Below are 16,511 nucleotides of genomic sequence, written 5' to 3' on the forward strand. Positions count from 1 at the left end.
AAATGATGAAGTGAATGTAATCTAGAAGATTAGTGGATCTGATCCCACAAGAAGTCAAGCAATCAAAGAAAAACTTGTGACATATATCCTGTAAATAACATTTGATCAGAGATATTAGTAGACATTTATCCATTTTAACACAAGGACTAAAAAAATTGCCTTATTTGCAGTGCACTGTCTTCCTGAGGGGTGAATTCAAATGAATCTACCAAAGTATTTTTTAATAAAAGCTATATTTAAGTACAAACTGCCTCAAATATTTGGGAAGAAAAGCTAATATAGGAAAGCTACCAAGAGTACAGTAATCCACACTAGACTTATTAATAGTATGCAAACAAAACATCTTTTTAAGTGTGTATCCCTATGTATATATTTACTGTAGACTGTATTTTTTTGATAGTCACTTTAAAAATATAATATTAAAGCTTTGAATTTTTAGACTAAAAGCTATCTAAGTCCTATAAAGAAAAAAAGACATTTCATCTTATGCATTGTTAAAATGTTTCTCCACAGTGCTTTTAATGAAGTATATGCAACTAGTTTAACGGCATGACAATTGTTATTCCAAGACATCTTCAGTAACTTTTGAAATAGCAAATTTAAATTTTAACATGTTCTTGTATTTAACATGTTTGATATTTTCTTCTAGAATATCATAGCAAATAAATATTTAACTTACACCAAAAGTACTTAAAAGAAGCTCCTTTCCTTTGGACATCAACTTTTAAAAACACGAACAACTTTTTGAAAGACAGAATTTACAAATACAGAAATGTACTGACTTAAATTTGGAATTTACTAATTACTGGGGATACTTTAGTGAGTCTGCATATGTGTATTATTAATACATGTTAAACCATACTGCAGATAACAAAAAAAATACTTACATTTCTCTTCCAGAGAGTAATGACTGTATTCAAAGTCTGAGGGAATGACAAAATGGGATGCACATCTAATACTGATACACAGTTCTTCAGAAAAGACTAGTTTCAGCTGTTTCCAGGTTTACATAAGATGATGGAAGCAGTCTCTAATGTTAATCAAGAAAATATATGCAATTGCCAGCTACTACATATATATACAGAAAATAAAGATGGCGAGTCAAACAAAACATACAAACTTGGTAACTTCTCACCCTCCAGATATTTTGAACATATTTAAAAAATTTAAAGATAGGATATCACTGTGATCTTAAAAAGAGAACTTTAAAAATAACACATTATGGAATAGTAAAACTGAGCTGCTAAAACCAAAGTGGTAAACAGTTTTCCTGATGTCCTCACACTCTTAACTAAAACCCAAATTAAAACTACCAGCTAAATTTAATCTAAGTGTTGACTTTTTAAATGTCAATACTTTCAAACCTCCTTTAATAATATTTTAAAATATACACAAACTTAATACATTACTTAAGAGTTAATCTCATTTCTTTGAATGTGGGCTTTGGCCTAACTTGCAGAATGCTGGGGAAACATTAAAAAAAAAAAAAAAAAAACTAAATCAGCAATTTTCTTACTTTCTAAGTACTTATACTGTTAAATAAAATAACTGAGGCTGGGCGCAGTGGCTCGCGCCTGTAATCCCAGCACTTTGGGAGGCCGAGGTGGGTGGATCACCTGAGGTCAGGAGTTCGGGACCAGCCTGGCCAACATGGTGAAACCCTGTCTCTACTAAAAATACAAAAATTAGCTGGGCGTGGTGGTGCGTGCCTGTAATCCCAGCTACTTAGGAGGCTGAGGCAGGAGAACTGCTTGAGCCTGGGAGGCAGAAGTCGCAGTGAGCTAAGATCGTGCCACTGCACTCCAGTCTGCGTGACAGAGACCCTCTCTAAAAAAAAAAAAAAGACTGAAAATTTTTTTTTTTTGGTACAAGAATCAGGTAGATGATTCTCTTTTGGGGGTTATAATGAAAAAAAGACTCAAAATCTATTTCATTAAGGGGAATGGCACTATTTTGAGTCAATAAAAATCCGAAGGGTTGCAGTTTTGTAGTCAACTGAAATTTCTGAAAAGTGATATAAAATTAAAGGCAATGTCTCGATACAGAAGATACAGGACATATTTTTACAATTACATTTCATAACAGCTACATTTTCTGTTAAATCTAAAGAGTCTGTAACATACACCCATGTGTATTTTATTTCAGAAGAGTCAGTGGCTCAGAGATGTTTAGTTTCAACTTCTGGTTCAGTGAAATAGTCTAAATGTCGGAATTAAATATATGACTTGCTACTCGCCAAAGATCCACAATATATTCACACCAGATAGACCAAGATTAACTCTCCTATAAAGAGAAAAAAAATTTTTATTAGAATTGGTTGCCAAGCATTTAAGGTCTTTTTCTAATAACAAAAATCTTTATGAATAATACATGTTTAATTGATATTTAATGTGATTCTGCAATGAATTATGTTATACATGGTTTATCAGGTGAATTCCAGTAACAGTAATTACTTTCTTAACTATGCTTAAAACCCAAATTTAGAATAAATAGATTTATGGAGTGTTGACAGTTAGTTTTTCAGTAAACAAGAACTATTACACCAGGTAATAGCTAACAGAATAATTTTAACAAGCAAGATTAAAGTAAAAATATCAATTGTATTTAAAAGATGGAAGATATGGAGATGCTAGCCTCTCAGAGAACTGTATTACTTGATTTGAATTAGGAATTTACTAACTACTGGGGATACTTTAGTGAGTTTTCATATGTGTATTAGTAATACATTAAATCCTACTACATATAACAACAACAACAAAATACATATACTTCTCTTCCAGAGAGTAGTAAGACTGTATTCAAAGTCTGAGGGAATAAGAGGGCTATAAGAGAAAGAAATTACTCACCTAACAAAATAAAAAAACAACAGATAATATCTGAAACTGAAGAATCAAGAGAGCTGTATACCTCTATTATTTGGAACTATGAGAGTAATAACTGAAGAAAAAGCCACTTGGGGAATACAGTCTACTTTGGGAAGCAGACTTGGGGAACACAGGGAATTGCTCATTTCTGTCATGAACTTTTAGCCCTCTATGACTTTTAAAATTATAAGAATGTATTAACTTTGATAAAAAGCTGCCAAAAATGCCTTTCGAAACAGGTAATTTTTATCAACTGTATTTTCCATTTCTTCATACCCTCACTGACACTACAAATAATATCAAATTTGACAGAAAAAAAAGTTAATTTTGACTTGTTTGTACATGAGTCTAAGCATCTTTTTGTGTTTAGGAGCTGTTTGCACACTTTATGAAGAAATCTTTCATACCTTTGTCCATTTTTCTAATAAAATCATATATGTTCTTTATATATAACAAATATAAGCTTGGATTTGCTATATTTGCAAACCCAATTACTACTGCTCATATTATAGCAGAATAATGCTTTCAGTTTGTCATTAACTTTAAACTTTACAGTGTCTTTTCCTGAACAGAACATGTAAGTCACTGTGCAGTCAAGTCTGTCTAGATTTTTTTTCCTTTTGCAAGTAGAACATTCATCTGATTCCTGTTACTGCACAAATACCTGGCATTAAATTGATAATGTATTTGGATCATCTGTGGGTTTATGGTCATAAATCCAAATGGACTATATTTGAGCCACTCACTTATTTCTTTTAAGTTATAGGAAAGTTTTTAACTATTTGTTTTAGGATGTATTTAAAAAATTATTCATGTTCGAAAGGTTAATAATTTCCAAGCTTTTCCCCGAGTTTAAAAACACTAGTTTTAGTCTAAAATACTTAATTTTCCATATATAAGTTGCTCATTAAGAGAAGATAGCGCTTTAAAAATTTTATCAATTTCTTTTGGCCTTTCAGTAAATTTCATTACATTTCAGTAAATGAAAAAGTGCTGTTCCACTAAGCACTTTTTCATTTTAAAGCATATGACAGACCGTATATGGCACTCAAACCTCATGCTATCATGACAAACCATTTATGCATCAAAATATCAATTTGGATCCACAGAGGAAAAGATACATTTTCAATTAGAACCAAAAATTAATTGCTTATTTATATTATACAGGTTAAGCACCTATAATCTGAAAATCCGAAATGCTCCAAAACCCAAAACTTTTTGAGTGACATCATGATGCTCACAGGAAATGCTCACTGTAGCATTTTGGGGATTTTTAGATTAGGGATGCTCAGTAATTATTGCAAATATTCCAAAATCAGAGAAAATCAAATCCGAAACACTCCTGGTTCCAAGCACTTCAGATAAAGAATACTTGACCTGTATTAACAACATGGAAAAATAACAATATGGAATTTGATATAAATTCCATATTCCATCTAATATATATGTGTAAGTATATTTATAACCAAACATTCCTAGACATTTCGGGGAAAATTTGACATGGGAGAATGTCCAAGATATGCCATAAGACTAAAAATTAGATCATAAAGTACCATGTTTGGATACAATACATTTTTAAGCAAAAGAAACAAAAAGCCAGGTGGAGTGGCTTATGCCTGTAATCCCAGCACGTTAGAAGGCCAAGGCAGGTAGATCACAGCCTGGGCAATATAGTAAGATACTGTCTCTACACATAATTAGAAATTAGTTCTAGTTTATACACTGCTGTGTTATTTAAATACTTGTCTACTGAGTATGCATTATTTTCATAATTTAAAAATAAAAAACCCTGTTAGTTTAGATGCCTCAATAAAGTTAGTTTCCTAATCTTTCTTACATTAAAAAATATATGATAAAAGAAGCTAATAGCTGGGTGTGGTGGCTCACGCCTGTAATTACAGCACTTTGGGAGGCCGGGCAGGCGGATCACCTGAGGTCAGGAGTTTGAGACCAGCCTGGCCAACATGGAGAAACCCCGTCTCTACCAAAAATACCCGGCACGGTGGCGGGCATCTGTAGTTCCAGCTACTTGGGAGGCAGAGGTTGCAGTGAGCTGAGATGGTGCCACTGTACTCCGGCCTAGGTGACAGAGCGAGACTCCATCTCAAAAAAAAAAAAAAAAAAAAAGCTAATAAATGTTCATATTTGTTTACACATTTTTGTTCATGTCTGTTTTAATCTTTACATCTGATATATTTAAGGAGCTTTGCTTTCTCTAGAGCAGTGCTGTCCAATAAAAATACAATATGATATGAACTGCAAATGCAAGCCACATAATTTTAAATTTTCTAGTAGATACCTAATAAACAGGTGAGATTAATTTTAAGAACATATTCCACTTAACTAAATCTATCCAAACTAGCATTTCAATATGTAACAAATACATACAATTTTTAAGGAGTTATCTTACTTTTTGGGGGCTGTGTCTTTGAAATCTGTTACACATTTTACACTTTAGCGCACCTCAATTTGGTCTAGTCCTGCTTCAAGTGTTCAGTGCCACATGGGGCTGGTGGCTACTGTGCTGGATGGCACAGTTCTAGGACACGTATAAACTCTAAATTACAAACAGGATGCTATCTAAAACTTAAAGACACATGCATATCGGAAGTGGAAATGACCACAATCCCTTCTGCTCCAAGCCCATCCCTTTTTTTTTTTTTTTTTTTGCTAGCCTTAGGTTACTTAGTATGGCAGAGCTGGACCCAGAACCCAGGTTTTCTGACTCCCAGATCAGGCACTACAAATATCCCTAGCTTTAGCTGGGGTCTACTAATTTCATGTGTCATTTGATACACTAAAATTTCTAATCATCAAAATGACAATACTACAATTTTGAATTTCTTGCAGTATGTGAGCTTTGTTACCAAGTACGTAAACGATTTCAACTGACTACTTTTCCATTCCAGTTAATGATATTATGGAACAGGTACCGACTCTGTCTCTCTGGAAGTGTAAACACTTTGCAGAATGCTTTGTGTCTGAAATGAAATGGCTTGGAAAAAAACAGTCTCCAGATTTAAAAAAAAAAAAAAAATGTTTTTAAACGGCAAGAGTCTAATTTTTATCTATCTCTGAATTATTCCTCCAGGGAACACAACTATAATGCTAACGATGTAGTCCACTTGCCTTTTACCAATGGGTTCCGAGGAGTTAGCTAATGGATTGCCCAAAATAGCAGAGGTAGTTTGTGACAGGGCTGAAGCCATTATCTATTGTTCAATCCATAAACCTTCAGTTACATGCTGCTACCTTCTGCAGAATCTTAACACAGGAAGAAAATCAGTAAATAACTACTTAAGTTTTTAAAGCATAAGTACCTACCCAAGCATTCCTGACTCTTTGGTCTTTATGATGTAGAGAAACATCAACAATGTATGAAACATATTATTTCTGCCCTGGAACAAAGACAAAAAAGACAAGATTTAAACCAAACAAAAAAGATTCAATCTGGTAGGTAAATACATATCTTATCAATTCATATCCTACTAACTCAGAATTCCATATAATTCAGACTTTCATTTATTTATTAAACAAAGTACCTACGCTTTGTGCTAGGAAGTGGGAATACTGCAGTGAGTAAGACAGAAAGGATACATGTCAAGGACATAAGGGCCAGTAGGAAAGGCAGACAGTAAACTAAAAATCACAACAAAGTGTGAGGAATGCTATGAGAGGAGGTGCCATAGGAACATATGAAGATGCAGTGTCTGATTTAGACTGGTTAGCGACAGAATGCCTCCCTGAGGGAAAGATGTTTTTTTTTTTTTTTTTTTGAGATGGAGTCTCGCTCTGTTGTCCAGGCAGGCTGGAGTGCAGTGGTGTGATCTCAGCTCACCGCAACCTCCATCTCCTGGGTTCACGTCATTCTCCTGCCTCAGCCTCCCAAGTAGCTGGGACCACAGGCGCCCACCGCCACACCCGGCTAATTTTTTTTTTTTTTGTATTTTAAGCTGCAACCTGAAAGATGAGCAGAAAGGTAACATACTGGGGGGTGGGGAGCTGGGGGACTGTGTTTCACACATGGGGAGAAACACTAAGGTCTGGAAGAGCCTGGAGAGCTATTCTGAGGTTGGTGCCCCTGTACACTACACATACAAAAATGCTCTATAATGGCATAAACAAGTGTTGGGATAAAAAAACCTTTTAGTCATACTTTAAAATATATCAGAATATACTTTAGCATATAAATAACATATTAAATATAAATTTATTTTATCTGCAAGGGAATACTAGGCAGCATATTGCTAGCTCTAAAAATCAAACTATTATATGTAATTTTTGGTCTGTAAAAACAGCTCCTAATTTAGATTTTCAATTTACAGATTAACTTTTCCCCACTTACTCTAATTTAATGTGTTTTTAACTCAAGAATCTGAGAGAATGTATGATTTTTAAAAGATAATGTTTACACTGTAAGAACAAGGAAAAAAAAACAGATGGTGGTTAAAAAACAAAGATTGGCATGGATATTCACAAGAACTTCAACGGCCCAAAGTATTTACATACAAAGCTAAAATATTAAACTTGAAGAAATGAAATTAACGTCTCTTCCTGAGAATCTGATAGACAGCACAATTTATTATTATAGCCAATGTAAAATTTCTTAGCAAAGATGCTGGTAACAAAAATAATTGTAAAGGTTATCAACAGAACTGATGCTTGTAATTAAGAGTAAAAAACCAGTGTGGCAGCTCATGCCTGTTATCATCCCAGAACTTTGGGAGGGCAAGGCAGGCGGATCACGAGGTCAGGAGATCAAGACCATCCTGGCTAACATGGTAAAACCCCCGTCTCTTACTAAAAATACAAAAAAAATTAGCCAAGCGTGGTGGCACGTGCCTGTAGTCCCAGCTACTCAGGAGGCTGAGGCAGGAGAATCGCTTGAACCTGGGAGGCGGAGGTTGCAGTGAGCCGAGATCACACCACTGCACTCCAGCCTGGGTGACAGAGCAAGACTCTGTCTCAAAAAAAGAGTAAAAAACCTGTATGTGCTTGTAATCTTAGCTACTCAAGAGGCTGAGTCAGGAGGATTGCTTGAACCCAGGAATGTGATACTAGCCTAAGCAACACAGCAAGACTACCTCAAAAAAAAAGCAAAACACATTAATGGAAGTACAAATTGATACAATAACCTTTATTACAAAGTAATTTGGTAACATGTTATTTTTAAAGTCTTAAAAATATTTTGACCTAGAATTCCACTTTTAGAACTCTGGACTAAAGAAATGCAGATAGCTGTATGCATGAAGATACATTTTCAGCAGTATTTATTTATTTTATTTTATTTTATTTATTTTTTTGAGACGGAGTCTTGCTCTGCCACTCAGGCTGGAGTGCAGTGGCGTGATCTCGGCTCACTGCAAGCTCCGCCTCCTGGGTTCACGCCATTCTCCTGCCTCAGCCTCCTCAGCAGCTGGGACTACAGGTGCATGCTGCCATGCCCGGATAATTTTTTTTGTATTTTTAGTAGAGACAGGGTTTCACTGTGTTAGCCAGGATGGTCTCGATCTCCTGACTTCGTGATCTGCCTGCCTCTACCTTTTCAGCAGTATTTATAATAAAAAATAAGAAATACAGAAAATGTACAACAGTAGAGAAATGGTTGAACAAATTATACTAGTGAAGTTTTTTTTATAGCCATTAAGAAGTATTTTTAGGCCGGGCATGGTGGCTTATGCCTGTAATCCCAGCACTTTGGCAGGCCGAGGTGGGCAGACTGCCTGAGCTCAGGAGTTTGAGACCAGCCTGGCCAACATGGTGAAATCCCATCTCTACTAAAATACAAAAAAATAGCCGGGTGTGGTGGCGGGTGCCTGTAATCCCAGCTACTCGGGAGGCTGAGGCAGGAGAATTGCTGGAACCCGGGAGGCAGAGGTTGCAGTGAGCCGAGATTGCACCACTGCACTCCAGCCTGGGTAATAGAGTGAGACTCTATCTCAAAAAAAAAAAAAAAAAAAAGATTTTTTATGAAGATTTTTAATAGTATGGAAAATTATGTTATAAAGCTAATATTTAAAAGCAGATATAAAACTACATAAATAATTTTAGCCCATAAAAAATATAAAGAAAGGGCCAGGTGCAGTGGCTCACGCCTGTAATTCCAACACTTTGGAAGGCCGAGGTGGGAGGACTGCTTAAGGCCAGGGTACAGGACCAGCCTGAGTAACATGGAGAGACTCTGTCTCTACAAAAAATAAATTGGCCAGGTATACTAGTACGTGCTTGTAGTCCTAGTTACTTGGGAGGCTGAGGTGGAAGGACTTCTTGAGCCCATGAGTTCGAGGCTACAATGAGCTATGATCATGCCACTACACTCCAGCCTGGGTGACAGAGCTAGACTGCCTCTAAAAAGAGACATAAGACCAAAATGAAATTTACCAAAAGGCAATATACCAATCAAAAAATCAACAATGACTGCCTCAGGTAATGGAATGAGTGATTTTCCTTCTTTTTCTTTATACTTTCCCCAAATTAAGCACATATTACTTTTATAGTAAGAAATATATATGTATGAAACACATTTCCCCTAATTTAAAAAATTTACTTCTTCTATTAACATGAGATTATAATTTTAAAAACATCATCCAAGCAAATCACCCAAGACATTCTGTAACAGCATCTTCTCTATATAGAAATACCTTTGGCAGGTTGTATACATGACGCTGGTAGATGAGCTCATAATGGGGAGGGTTGATAGCACTCTGATAAATGCAAAAAACATTCTCATTTGTAACATCTGTAAAGGAAGGCAATATGCTGCATTAAAAAACCAAACCCCCAGAGATATTCTGTGTGAAAATCTCAACACATTCTTTTAGGAGAGGTTTATACCTGGTTTATTTGGTGTCTGAACAAAGTGCTGAGAAGTAAAAGTTTTTCCGTCAGGATACTTCGGATGTGGAGGTAATCTGGAATCAAGGTAGGTGCAAAATACATGCATGATGATCTGAGGATGAAGAAATAATTTTTTTTAAGTCAGCATGAAAATCTAGCATGGATGTAGAACCCTTTAGAAACATCTGTATTTATAACGATTCCAATTAAAAAATTTTTTTCTCTGAAGAGTGAATTAGAAAAATGCTGTCAAATGGTTAGATTTACAAGATAAAATCTATAGAATAAAAAGATAAAAACACATAGTTCAGGTAGCACACCTATTCTTTTAACTGAAAGTATTATTTCCTACAAAGATAAGGAATTCACTAATTCCTCTCTTAAATCATAAAGGAATTCAGTGTGTTTAAGACATGAAGCTAGGCTTAATTCAAATAATCTACTCAAAATTTAAAATAGAAAAAGATATTTGCCATCAAATCAGTCTATATTTTGATGGGAAGGTTTCCTTTTCAAGTTGAAAAAGTTTAAATACTCCAGCCTACAAAGTTACCATAATCTGTTGAGGGTAGGGGTGGAGGGTGGGGCTTAAACACCAGACTCCCATTCCCTACATATTTGATCTTCATTTTTAGTTTTCCATAGCAACCCTAGAAAAGCAGGGCATTCTTAGTTTTTTGCTAAGTGGATCATTCATACCAACACAGTTAATAGCAAAACCAAGATAAAATACATTCAATTCTCAATCTGAATCTCAACATAAAACTTAATTTTCACCCGTAACAGTCACTATAAAAAAAAAAGTGAACATAATTTTGAAAAACTCATAAGCACACAAAAACATTTATGTTCTTTGATCTCCTAAATGTAATTCTAGGAGTCTCTCTTAAAGTGACAATCCCAAGAAAGAAAGCAATGCGCATCACACTATTTGCATGCTGCATTACTCAAGATCAAAAAACAAGTAAAAATTCCTTCTCCACCACAAGTGTCTCAAACTTTTAAGTCCACTATAGGAGAATAGTTAAATGACAGTGTGTAATAATGAAAAAATATCTAGGTAGGAGGAGGCTGAAGTAAAAAAAAAACCCTAAATATTACAGAAGTGGAAAAAAAGCAGAATACATAATTTTACATACCGGAGAATTACAAATATGATAAAAACATTAAAAAATAGTAGCAACCAAGTAAAGGGAAAAAATACACAAAAATATTAACAGTGGTTGGGTGAACATGCTGATACTATTATAAATACCTTATTTTCTAAATTATTTTTAACACTTATTCTTATGATAGGCAAACAAAAACACATAAATCCAGTAATGGAAACTGAAAAAAACAAAATAAATCTAAGGGTCAGGCACAGTAGCTCGTGTCTGTAAACCCAGCACTTTGGGAAGCTGAGGCAGGGGGATCACTTGAACCCAGGACTTCGAGACCAGCCTGGGCAAAAAAGTGAGACCCCATCTCTACAAGAAATTAAAAAAATTAGCTGGGTGTGGTGGTTCAGGCCCAGTCCCGGCTACTTGGGAGGCTGAGCTGGGAGGAGCACTTGAGCCCTGGGAGATCAAAGCTGCAGTGAGACGTGACTGTGCCACTGCACTACAGCCTGGGTGACAGAGTAAGACCCTGTGTCAGTCAGTCAATCAACAGTAAATAAATAAATGAATGAAAGAATCTAGGGGCTTACAGCAGAATCGGTGGGCAGGTCTGTATCCCACTTTCGTCCTTTGAAGTCGCCACCTCTGTTCCATCGAAATGAGCTCATACAACCTCCCTGAGAGAGTTCTGTGGCAACAAGGTGAAATTTTTAAAAGCTAAGAGTATGCAAAAAAGAAAAGAAAAAAAAAGCTAAGGGAATATAATAAGGGAAGCAAATCATTTAAAAAACTTGATCAAAACACCCAAACCTAAAGAAATAAAAGATATAAAAAGACAAAAGTTAAACATGTCCCTGAAGACATCAGATAAATCCAAAATGTGGGATTTTAGATTTATCTGACTACTATTCTGGCTTCTTAAAAAAAGAGTCGATGGGTAGGGAAAATTTGAATATGGACAATATATTAAATATCAGAAAACTATTATTTTTTAAAGGTATAATTGTATTATGGTTAGGTAGGAGAATGTTCTTACTTTTAGGAGAATGCATGCTAAAAAGTAATGTCTGCAATGTACTTTCAAATGGCACAGCAAGAAAAAAAAGTGTGTGTGTATATATATGTGGAAAGAAAGAATCAAATATGTCAAAAGGTTTCTAACTATCCAATCTAGAACAAGACAGTGTTCACTGTATTCTTTTTTTTTTTTTTTTTTGAGACATAGTCTCGCTCTGTCGCCCAGGCTGGAGCGCCGTAGTGTGATCTAGGCTCACTGCAAGCTCCGCCTCCCGGGTTCCCGCCATTCTCCTGCCTCAGCCTCCTGAGTAGCTGGGACTAAAGGTGCCTGCCACCACGCCCGGCTAATTTTTTTTTTTTTTGTATTTTTAGCAGAGATGGGGTTTCACCGTGTTAGCCAGGATGGTCTTGATCTCCTGACCTTGTGATCCATCTGCCTCGGCCTCCCAAAGTGCTGGGATTACAGGCGTGAGCCACCATGCCCAGCCCACTGTATTCTTTTAAGCTTTTTTGTATATTTGATATAAAACCTTTATATACTTTGTATATATGTGTACATACACAGACACTTTCTCTTTTTGGATGTACAAATACCCTGCTAACTACAAGGCAATCTTGCCAAAAAACTCAAACATGAATTTATGGGAAAGAGAAGGGGTTATGTAAAACTACACCATAGGGATGCATTCAGCAAAACCCACACTATGGGAACCACTAAAGACAAACAATCCAGTTCTTCTGACAAATAAATTGCAAAGGAAAAAAAAAAGGTGAATGGGAAGCATATAGCTTAAAATAAACTGAAATAACCAATTGCAATGTATTACAATATTTGAATCCCAATTCAAACAAACATTGCCAAAAAATTATGCATTTTTATGAGATAGCTGGAAATTTGAACACAGACTTAATATCTCATAACACAGGAAATATTAGGGCCAGGCAGCATGGTGGCTCACTCCTATAATCCCAGCACTTTGGGAGGCTGAGGAGGGAGGATTGCCATAGCCAGGAGTTCAAGACTGCAAGGAGCTATACACTCCCGCACTAGTGCCATTACTGCACTCCAGCCTGGGTGACATAACGAGCCGGGTCTCAAAAAAAAAAAAAGAATATTAAGAATGATAATTGTGGCCAGGTGCGGTGACCCACGCCTGTAATCCCAGCACTTTAGGAGGCCGAGGTGGGTGGATCACGAGGTCAGGAATTTGAGACCAGCCTGACCAACATGGTGAAACCCCATCTCTACTAAAAACACAAAAATTAGCTGGGCATGGTGGTGTGTGCCTGTAATCCCAGCTACTCAGGAGGCTGAGGCAGAAGAATCGCTTGAACCTGGGAGGTGGAGGTTGCAGTGAGCCAAGATTGCGCCACTGCACTCTAGCCTGGCGACAGAGAGAGACTGTCTCCAAAAAAAAAAAAAAAAAAAAAGAATGATAATTGTATTCTGGTTATGTATGTTTGTATTAGTTTTCTAAAGGCTCAGCTGGGCACGGTGGCTCATGTCTATAATGCCGGCACTTGGGGAGGCTGAGGTGGGAGGACTGCTTGAGCCTAGGAGTTGGAGACCAGCCTAGGCAACATAGCAAGACCCTGTCTCAAAAGCAGGGGGTCGCGGGAGGCTTATCTTTTAGTGATATACAAAGAAATATTTACAGATGAACTGATAATGACATGAGGGCTTGCTTCAAACAATACAGGAAGAAAGTGGACGGGGTATGGATAGGGCAGGGTCTGGCCAGGGACTAGTGATTGTTGAGGCTGGGTGATGTGTACAAGAGGAGTGTGTATACTATTTTTTCTAGTTTTGTGTATGTTTGAAATTCTCCTTATATAAAATGTTTTAAAAAGTCATGAAAAATGTTTATTCCTGAACCCTGCTCTAACCTTAGGGGAAAGGGAGAACACTATAATATTTTCAAATTAAGATTTATGATAAATTTGAATACTATTTCTAAAACTTGTCCTAGTGATGAGAATCTTTTAAAAAGTTTATCCAAATTTTAAAAAATTCTAACGTTATGAATTGCTCTGTAAGTAGAGAGGCACAGAGGGTGTATGGGGGTGTCAGGGAGCCTACATTTCCTGATTCTCAAGTCAGTCTCCTCAGGAGAGCACATCTTCCACCAAATAATAAGAATATCACAGAAATATAAGGAAGCAACTTATTAAATAGGAATTATAAAAATTAAGAGAAATAAGGCTCAGCACACTGGAACTATAAAGAATGTCATAATGGCACCCATTCTTATGAGTCTAAAAGTAGGAAATAAGTGAAATAGTCACTGGAGCCCATTTAGCTCATATTTAAGTTTCCTACACAAAATAAAGTTATTAAGCTATAATTAATACGTATTTATAAGACATGTTATACTTTTAATTAAAAGTTTTTCCTTGTTAATCTTTACTGATAAAATTCCACCATAGTAAAAAAGCTCTTATTTTTTCCTCTTCAAATCAATAATTACCTTTGATCCTTTCAAACAAGTATTCCTGATTTGGAGTAAGGTCTAGATACTGAACGATTGTGTTCAAAGTCGGAATGAGAGGCGCTTTAACCAGGGCAGCTTGTTTCAAGCTAGTAATACTAGCCTCTGTTAACATAAAACACAGAGAACACTGATTATTCTAAAAGTGAGTTTCCAAAAGAACTTAAAATGCTCTTCTCATGTGTTCATACAGCTGGTTCCTCACTACCTTGAGGTCTTTATAAAGTCAATGACGTCTCCCCTGACCACCCTACCTCAAATTTCACCCCTCCTCTCTAAACATTAATAACATTACCCTCCTGTGCTTTTTTTCTCCTTAGCACTAACCACTGTCCAATGTACTTTTTTTCTTCTTCTCTTTTTGTTTTTTGAGACAGTGTCTTGCTCTGTCACCCAGGCTGGAGTATAACGGCACAATCACCACTCACTGCAGCCTCAATCTACTGGGCTCAAGCAATCCTCCTCCCACCTCAGCCTCCTAAGCAGCTGGGACTACAGGCACATGCCACCACACCTGGTTCACTTTTTTTCTTTTTTTCTATTCAGTAGAGACAAGGTCTCACTATATTGCCTAGGCTGGTCTCAAACTCCTGGGTTCAAGCAATCCACCAACGCTGGACTCCCCAAGTGTTGAGATCACAGGTGTTAGCCATCGTGCCTGGCCCAAAGTACTTTATCTTTTTTATTGTCTATCTCATCTACTAGAATGAAAGCTTAATGAAGGCAGGGACTTTGGCCATTTTGCTCACTGCTGTATCCCCCAGTGCCTAGAATAGTATTAACACCTGGAACAGACTAGGCACTCAATGTCGAAGTAATAAATGAAAGAAAGCATCTTAATTTGCACGATCTACATTACCTAGAACCATTCCCAGCAAGATAGCCAGATTTACACATGCAACACCCCCTCCTCCCCTTCCCCAGAGAAGCAGCCAAATCGATTTTGGCAAATCTATAAAAAACTAATATACAGAAAATTTGTATAAGACATGTATAAAAAGACACACAATTGTTTTCAAAATAAGTTGAATTAGAAGTTGCCCATTATGCCAGGACAAGCAGAAGCTTTTTATGGTAGTGATTTCTTTTATCATATCCTGCAAGATAACTATGCATAGAAATGTAAAAATTAAAAATTTCAAAATATCCAACTGTACTAGCAATATCCAATGTTAGGAAAAACATTCTTATATGTGTCATGGTTGCTAGAGTACAAACTGGTAAAAGCTTTTTGGAGAGATGTGTATCTTCTAAGCCTTGAAATATATCCAGATGCATTGGCTCATGTCTGTAATCCTAGCACTTTGGGAGACCAAAGTGGAGGGAGTGCTTGAGCTCAGGAGTACAAGACCAACCTGGACACCCCATCTCTACAAAAATACAAAAATCAGCCAGGTGTGGTGGTGTATGCCTGTAGTCCCAGCTACTTGGATGCGGCTGAGGTGGGAGGATCTCCTGAGCCCAGGAGGCTGAGGCTGTAGTGAGCCATAATAGCACCACTGCATTCCCTCTTGGGCAAAAGAGCGAGACTCTGTCTAGAAAACAACAACAAAAAAAATCTTAAAATATTCATACCTACTGACACACAAGTCTACTTCTAAGAAATTATCCTAAAGAAATAATTACAAATGTATACAAAGATTTAGGTAAGAGGATATGCACCGTAGCATTATTGGTAAAGGTAATTACTTAATAACTAAGTTATAGTATATATATTTTAGGCAATTTATATGGCACCCTAAAATTTTACCTTTAGCAGATAAGAGAGTTGAAAATAGGTGATGGAAAATTACTATTATTACATAGTCTTTATGCTTTATACAACTTTGTGATTAATATCTGCTAAGAGTCTTGGACTTATATCTAGAATATATAAAGAAAACATCTACCACTCAACAAAAAGACAAATAACCAAATTTAAAAATGGGTAAAGGAACCAAAAAGACATTTCTTTTTTTTTTTTGAGACAAAGTCTCAAAGTCTCGAAGTCTCGCTCTTGCCCTCCAGGCGATCTTGGCTCACTGCAACCTCTGCCTCCAGGGTTCAAGCGATTCTCCTGCCTCAGCCTCCCGAGTAGCTGGGATTATAGGCGCCTGCCACCATGTCCGGTTAATTTTGTATTTTTAGTAGAGACGGGGTTTTCACCATGTTGGCCAGGCTGGTCTTGAACTCCTGACCTCAGGTGATCCGCCTGCCTCCGCCTC

The 16,511-nt window shown here is 36.6% G+C and overlaps 1 protein-coding gene across 3 annotated transcripts in view; it reads right to left on the minus strand.

Moving 5' to 3' along the window:
• Positions 1 to 487: 487 nt before the first annotated feature.
• Positions 488 to 16,511, minus strand: part of TMEM209 (transmembrane protein 209) — a 41,766-nt gene continuing 25,742 nt past the window's right edge. For all 3 annotated transcript variants that reach the window (XM_019031742.4, XM_019031740.4, XM_019031741.4), the window contains exons 10-15: positions 14,287 to 14,412; positions 11,392 to 11,489; positions 9,699 to 9,813; positions 9,506 to 9,603; positions 6,189 to 6,262; positions 488 to 2,283 (exon numbers count right to left, since the gene is read on the minus strand). In XM_019031742.4, the coding sequence (XP_018887287.1) occupies positions 2,229 to 2,283; positions 6,189 to 6,262; positions 9,506 to 9,603; positions 9,699 to 9,813; positions 11,392 to 11,489; positions 14,287 to 14,412 (566 nt within the window). In that variant the 3' untranslated portion in view covers positions 488 to 2,228. The remainder of the gene's footprint in view (positions 2,284 to 6,188; positions 6,263 to 9,505; positions 9,604 to 9,698; positions 9,814 to 11,391; positions 11,490 to 14,286; positions 14,413 to 16,511) is intronic.

Source organism: Gorilla gorilla, chromosome 6, assembly GCF_029281585.2.
Source record: "Gorilla gorilla gorilla isolate KB3781 chromosome 6, NHGRI_mGorGor1-v2.1_pri, whole genome shotgun sequence".
In the NCBI taxonomy this organism is placed as follows: Eukaryota; Metazoa; Chordata; class Mammalia; order Primates; family Hominidae; genus Gorilla; species Gorilla gorilla.